This window comes from Myotis nattereri, assembly GCF_964212035.1.
Source record: "Myotis nattereri genome assembly, chromosome: 1".
In the NCBI taxonomy this organism is placed as follows: Eukaryota; Metazoa; Chordata; class Mammalia; order Chiroptera; family Vespertilionidae; genus Myotis; species Myotis nattereri.
The window spans coordinates 3,319,346-3,326,892 of record NC_138075.1 but is presented as its reverse complement, the minus strand read 5'-3'; the positions used below and the strand labels follow the sequence as shown (position 1 = coordinate 3,326,892).

The following is a 7,547-nucleotide window of genomic DNA, read 5'->3' as shown; positions in this document are numbered from 1 at the left end:
CCCTGGGAGAGCCAGCCACCGGGCTGTGGCTGAGACTTCCAGGGGCCACATCTGAGGCTGGGAGCAGGGCTGGCTGTCACCAGTGACGAGGTCATGAGCCCCCCCCCCCCCGGGTCACCTTGGTGAAGACCCACCCTGCCTGGAGCCCTGGAGAAGGCCATCAGCTTGTTAACTAAAGGACACTGTATCAAAAGAGCAAAAAGGCGCCCACAGAATGGGAGAAAGTACCTACAGGTCACATATCCAATGACGGGTTAACATCCAGAATACATAAAGAACTCCTAAAACTCAGTACACAATACAAAAACACCAACTCAATTCAGAAAATGGGCAAGGAACTTGATAAATCATAGGAGGTATACTTTATACTTTCAGCTGAGACAAGTGAGGCCCAGAGTCCTCCTGGCTGGCCCCCAGTCACACAAAGTAGAACAACAAACTGGGGCGTGAATGGGTCTCCTGCCTCCTGACCCACCAGCCCGTGCCCGGAGTGCCCACATCATCTGATGAGCATTCCTCACTTTGCAGGCCCAGCATCCTGAACAATGCTGCTCGCCCTGTACACCTGTCTCCTCTGGCTGTCTACCAGTGGCCTCTGGACTGCTCAGGCTAAGGACTCTGATGCTGACATGAGCGTAAGGAGCCAGCACCGGGACCTGGCTCCAAACAATGTTGACTTTGCCTTTGGCCTGTACAAGCACCTAGTGGCCTCAACCCCCGGCAAGAATGTCTTCATCTCCCCGGTGAGCATCTCCATGGCCTTGGCTATGCTGTCCCTGGGGGCCCGTGGCTACACGAGGGCCCAGCTTCTCCAGGGCCTGGGCTTCAACCTCACCGACACGTCTGAGGCCAAGATCCATCAGGGTTTCCGGCACCTCCATCGCCTCCTCAGGGAGTCAGACACCACCTTGGAAATCACCATGGGCAATGCCTTGTTCCTCAACCAGAGCCTGGAGCTGCTAGAGTCCTTTTCCGCAGACACCAAGCATTACTATGAGTTGGACACCGTGGTGACAGACCTTCGGGACTGGACCAGAGCCCACAAGCAAATCAATGAGCACATCAAGAACAAGACACAAGGGAAAATTGTGGACTTGTTCTCCGAGCTGGACAGCCCAGCCATGCTCATCCTGGTGAACTACATCTTCTTCAAAGGTACCCCACCCATCCCATTCTGATGGCACCTCACCTGCTACTGCCAAGACCAGTAACAGCTATCAATATTCAGGTGCACTCGTGGGCAAGGCCTTTTGTTTTACAAAGCACATGCACGTCTGTGAGTCTCCATCTTCACCATAACCCTACTAGGAAGATGGAATTACATAACCTTACAAAAAGGTCAAAACGACAACCAGAAGAGTTGAGTGACTTGCCCAAGCTTTCATAGGCTGGTCTGAGGCCCAAACATGTAACCGTGAACAGTCTGGCTACCTCAGCCTATAAACATTGGCTGAGATCTGGCTGTGAATCAGGTCCTGGGCCAGGGACTGGGAACAGCAGCTAGAACCAGACAGACCTCCGGAGCTCTCGGATTGCACCTGAGCTGTCGTGTATACATTTCCCAGGTGCTCATAGCCAGCCAAACTTCAGTTCCTCCTCACCCATTGGAACAGCTTTTCCAAAATCCCTTTTCATAAAAATCACCAGGGAGACTTGTTAACATTATAGATTCCAAATCCCACACCTGACCTCCACAAGGAAGTCCTAGAATTTGTATTTTTAACCCTCCTCTAATCATTTTAATGATCAGAAAATTTGGGGACATATTGTCCTTGAGAATAAAATCTATTTATTTTATTTATTATTTATTTTTTATTTATTTATTTTTTTTTTGGTGCCCTTGACCAGAATCAAACCTGGGACCCTTCAGTCTGCAGGCCGATGCTCCATCCACTGAGCCAAACCAGTCAGGGCGAGAATAAAATCTAAACTCCTTAGTTCTCAACCCCCATCCGCCCTCAGGGAATTGGACAATGTGTGGAGATATTTGTGGTTGTCACAACTAGGGGTGGGGTAGGATGTGCTCCTGGCATCTATTGGAAGGGTGTCTATTGGAAGAGCCCAGGGGTGCTGCTAAACACCCTAAAATGCACAAGACAGTCCCACAATGATATCTGCCCCAAATGGCTATAGTCCAGTGATGGCGAACCTATGGCACGCGTGTTAGAGGTGACATGCGAACTCATTTTTTTGGTTGATATTTCTTTGTTAAATGGCATTTAAATATATAAAATAAATATCAAAAATATAAATCTTTGTTTTACTATGGTTGCAAATATCAAAAAAATTTCTATATGTGACACAGCACCAGCGTTAAGTTAGGGTTTTTCAAAATGCTGACATGCCGAGCTCAAAAGGTTCGCCATCACTGCTATAGTCCCAAGGTTGAGGAACCCTGGCCTAGCACCATCTGCTTCTTTGCCACTCCAGCCTCATGTCAACATTTTCCCTACACACACACACACACAAACACAATGTCTGACCATACTAAATTCCTTTCATATGCTGGAGTATGACTGTCCCTGTAGAAGCCTGTATGAGTTTCCTATTGCTGCTGCAACAAATTACTGCAAATATGGCTTAAAACAATGCAATTTATTATATTACAATTCTGAAGGTCAGAAGTCCAAAATGAGTCATACTGGGTTACAGTCAAGGTGTTAGTAAGGCGTGTTCCTTCTGGAGGTCTGTTCACACCTCTCTTCCATTTTTAGGGGCCAATCTCAGAAACGGAGCTAAGCCTCAATCCATTCAAGAGTGGAAGATGGAACAGGCCTTAAACCTCTGGGGATTTCCCATTTATCAGGAAACTCTAGGGGACTGGCAGGGACCTTCCAGGGTGAGGGAAGCTGCTGTGTAACTTGCGTAACGGTTACCCCTGGCGCTCAGCTGCCACCACGCTCCTGCTCTTACACGCCTATCTCCTGCCCTCCCTCTCCCTCTTTTTCCCAGGCACGTGGGCACACCCCTTCGACCTGGCAAGCACCAAAGAGGAGAACTTCTATGTGAATGAGACGACCCTGGTAAAGGTACCCATGATGTTCCAGTCGAACAAGATCAAGTACCTCAATGACCCAGTGCTCCCCTGCCAGCTGGTGCAGCTGGACTACCTGGGCAACGGCACCGTCTTCCTCATCCTTCCAGACAAGGGGCAGATCGACGTGGTCATTAAGGCACTGAGCCGGGATACCATGCAGAGGTGGTCCGATTCCCTGACCAGTGGGTAAGCCCTCCAGCTGGCTGTGTGAACTTCTGAAGTGGATCTGTCCCCAGAAAGTGGGGTGGGTGGAAAAGGGGTGCACCTGGGTGCCCCTAGTGCCCCGGACGCACCCTCCAGGGCTCACCGTTTTCCTGTCTGCTGGGTTCCCAGAGGCCATGAGGTTCTCTGACCTCAGGTCACCTTCATACATCTGTCCATTGACACTGAGATACTTTGGGGCTTTCCACAAAGGGAGGTGCCTGGGAGGTTAACAGCCACCCTCTGTGTTATCATATGTTTGCATCATTTTTTTAAACTGAGTGCACCAGCCTCCCACTTACCCATTTTATAACCTTGCTTCCCTGAAAACAAGTAAAGCTAGAGATGTGCCTGAGAGACTACAGTTAGACATGTAATGAAAATGGCCACAGTATCCACCACGGAAGCAACACAAAGCCCATGAATGATTCTTAAGTCACTCAGGGATCTAACTCTTCTTCAGTCAATCAGTCAATAAGTAAAAATCAGGACATACAGTAGGTAATAATTGAATAAGGAGAAAGAGAGTGAGGAGTGTCCATGCTGATGGGTTGGTGGTCAGGAGAACCAGCCAATGAATCTCAGGCCCAAGAAAGGGGTGGGCTCAGAGTGCATATTCAGGGAGGCTGGCTGAGCATGTGAGCAATGAATGAAGGAAGGAACGAACAAATGAATTAATTTTCCCCCAGGCACTTCTGAGCTAGAGGACAATCACAGTTATGGTCAAGCATGTGCCCAGCCCCAATCCTCACCTTGGAGGAGGCAGATGTTTTTGAACATGATCCCCACTCTTAGGAAATCTGAGTTCTGTCTGTACACAAGCAAACACCAACCAACAAGGGACCTGTAGTGGGGGGTAGTGCAGACTCCAAGGGCAGAGGGCATGCAGGGAAGGGTGCAGCACTTGGATCTGGAGTAGCTCAGGGAGGTTCATGGAGCAGGTATCATTCCTTTCATTCCCTCAGTCACTCACTTATTCACCTAACAGTCATAAATGGAAGCACTACTGTGTACCACGCACTAGGCTAAGCAGAAGGGATAGAACGGTGAGTAAGACACAGTGCAAACCTCAAAGACATGCACTCCAAAGCAGAAAACAGATTCTGGTGGGATTTACAGTGGACAGTGACGGAAGCTCTGCCCAAGGGAGAGAGGGAAGGTGATCTGTGCAATGCCGGGGGGTGGGAGAGGGAGGGGGAGGTCCCTGACTGGACCCAGGGCCCTGGGGAAGGGGATACAGAGCAGACTGCTTTGGCTTTGAACTGTGTATTAAGCCTAGGTAAAAGTTCAACCAGCAGGAAGTGGCCCCTAGAGCATGAGTAGAAGAGGGAATGGCACCAAGTCAAGGAGGCTGTGCCCAGGGCCCCAGCCAAGCTGGGCAGCAGCAGCAAAGAATAAGAACAATTCAACTCAGATGAACTTAGCAATCCAAGGCTTTGGAGGTACAGAATCTAGAAAGAAGCTCTTCTACTTTTTTACATACTAGAGGCCCGATGCACGAAATTTGTGCAAGGGACTCACCCCCGCCACCATGGAAGGTCTTCCGGAAGGATGTCCGGAAGGCCATCCGGTCTAATTAACATATTATGTTTTTATTATTATAGATGTAGGTTTGGGGCTTTATGCTCTTGAGTTGCGTTTACTTTGAATGATCCCCTCCACTGTCCGCTGCTGGGGCTCCTGGAAAGGTTATCCAGTTCCAGGAATGGACATGGAGGTGCCTGGGAGTTTGACCTCACTCCTGACTCGGGGTCTACTCAGGTCTGGGATTCAGAGAGGCCCCCTATGGCTACATGGGGGACACAGAAGGCATTCTTATAGAGTCCTGAAACCAAACATACCTGCCCTGAGTGTGTGAGGTTGTGGGGGGGGGGGGTTAGTATGTGGAGGTGGGGTATGTTCATGTGAGCCTGTGTTTGGGTGATGGTAGATAGGGACCCATTTGCCAGCTCTTCACCATTTCAACTGTCCCATCCCCACCTCCATTCAGGTACAATGCCACCAGGTGCTAATGACACACCCGGATTCTAACGAATTCTGGACCCTAATGTGTTGCAAATGAGATCGATAATCTTTCTCTTTACACCAAAAGTAATCTCTTCACTAAACTACTTTAAATTACCATTAATCAATAACACATGCCACTTTCTTCTAAACCCTTATTAAAATAAAGATCCAAGGTGAAGTTTTGCGCCTTTAGCCCTCATATGTGACTGGGCATGAACAATTCTCTACTCCATCCAAACGGAGCCTGCCCAGTCCCAGAAGACAGACCCTCCGGTTCCTCACACCGTGCTTTTGTGACCCTTTCCCCACCTACCCTCCCAGCATCACCTCAACGCTCCCCAGTCTCCCCAGTGCACCGAGCCCCCACCTTCAGGTCCAGCTTGCACCCACCTCCCGCGGAAGCCTCCACCCCACTCAGAACTCGCACACTCTTTCCTCCCTGTCCCCTTGACCCGCTGTCAAAGCAGATTGGTTTGGCTTTGAACTGTGTACTGAGTCTCACTTACCCCAGCTGCACTGTGTCACACGGGCAGCTCTCCAGGGGCGAGGAGATGGGGCCTGGAGGTGGCTGGTCCTGGTGCTTCCCTGGTGTCACTGGGGGAACCCCCGGCCTCTCCGGACTCTCAGCCTCAGTCTGGACACTGACGGCAGCGTGAGCACGTGCGGACTGGTCGAGGTCCAGGAGGTAAAGAAGGTCCGCCAGCCTGGCACCGGTCCAGCCCCCTCACTTTCCGCTGCTATTTCCCAGTCTGGAGGAGAGCTTCCACATCCCGCTCACCGCGATGCCTCCTCATCGCCTGGAGGGATGCTCCAGTGCTCAGGGCTGCTGGCAGCCTCCGGGACTCCCAGGGCTGCTGGCTCAGTGCACAGAGGTGCTGCCTCCCCGCCTGCGGTGGAGCCCATGTCGTTTCGCTGATGCCCCTCAGACTCAGGGTTTCAGGAACCTTCTCACTCTCTGGAGAACAGGACAAGGAAGAAATATTTAAAAGAAATTAATACCTTAGTAGGTGAAAATGTTTAGCATCCCATGCCCAACATGATTCCACCTAACTTTCTAGAAACCCCACTGGCTTTATCCAATGAGAACTGCTGGCCAAATCTCGGAATTCTTACAGAATCAACCTCAGAGCAGAAGGGCTAGGGCACAGAGAGGGCTCTGTGCCTTAGTGGCACAGCTGTGGCCAGGACCCCATCCCTGTCCCTGCCCCTTTCCCCAAAGAACCTGTCCAGCTGAGAGGCAGGGTCTGGAGGGATCACAGGAAGTCTAGCTGGCCAAGCCCAGCCCTGGGAAAATCCAACCCCGTCTGCTTACCCCCGAGCAGCCCGGTGGACCTGTACATCCCGAAGGTCTCCATCTCGGGAGCCCAAGACCTTGGGGACCTCCTGGAGGACATGGGCATTGCAGACCTGCTCACCAACCAAGAAAATTTCTCAGGCATCGCTCAAAAAGCCCAGCTGAAGGTGTCAAAGGTAAGTGTCTCTAGAGCCTTCCTCCCCCCTCAAAAAAAAAATGCGCAAATAATAATCAGCAGCATGGAGCCCACTCCTGAATAGGCCCAGAGCCCCAGGCTGAGAGCCCCGGCCTTGTCCATCCCCACAGGTGATCCACAAGGCCATGCTGCAACTCGATGAGAAGGGGGTGGAGGAAGCTGCCCCCACCGGAGTCACCGGAAACGAGGCGTCCGAGCCTCTCACCATTCACTTCAACCGGCCCTTCGTCATCATGATCTTCGACCACTTCACGTGGAGCAGCCTCTTCCTGGTCAAGGTTGTGAATCCTACCTAGGCGTCCACCTTCCCCAGAGCCACCACAGAAAGGACATGTGAGGAGGGAGGGGCCAGTCCTCTCCAGGCTCTCCTCTGTAATAACGGGCATTGTGACTGACAACAGGGTATTGAAGGAGAAAGGTGGGTCACTGATAGAACCTGAATCATAGCCAATAGTGTGGTCATGTGATTTTGTTTTTTGATCCTTGAACTATGGTTCAGTAATCATATGCGGCAGCTGGGGGAAGGGTATATGGAAGCACTATTACTTTTGGAAATTGTGTAAGTTTGAAATTCTTTCTAAATAAAAACTTTAAAAAGAAATAGTGTAAGCCAAAACACAACAGGAAGACACTTTCAAAGTGCTAGGGGGGCAATGTCATTATCTTTCGAAAAGAAAAAACAAGTCTTCAAAAATGAAGGCAAAGTATTTTTTTAAGATAAACGAATGCTGAGAAAGTTTATCAGCTTCACTAAAGAAATATTTTAAGTAGTTTTTAGGCAGAAAAAAAGATGACTCAAGATGGAAACATGG

General features: G+C 50.2%; 1 protein-coding gene across 1 annotated transcript; it reads left to right on the top strand.

Moving 5' to 3' along the window:
- Window positions 1-545: 545 nt before the first annotated feature.
- On the top strand, window positions 546-7,031 carry SERPINA6 (serpin family A member 6; the record flags this gene model as incomplete). The annotated part of the gene is made up of 4 exons (XM_081086714.1): window positions 546-1,155; window positions 2,953-3,223; window positions 6,568-6,715; window positions 6,846-7,031. The coding sequence occupies 4 exons, from the start codon at window positions 546-548 to the stop codon at window positions 7,029-7,031; spliced, it is 1,215 nt and encodes a 404-aa protein (XP_080942840.1).
- Window positions 7,032-7,547: the final 516 nt, after the last annotated feature.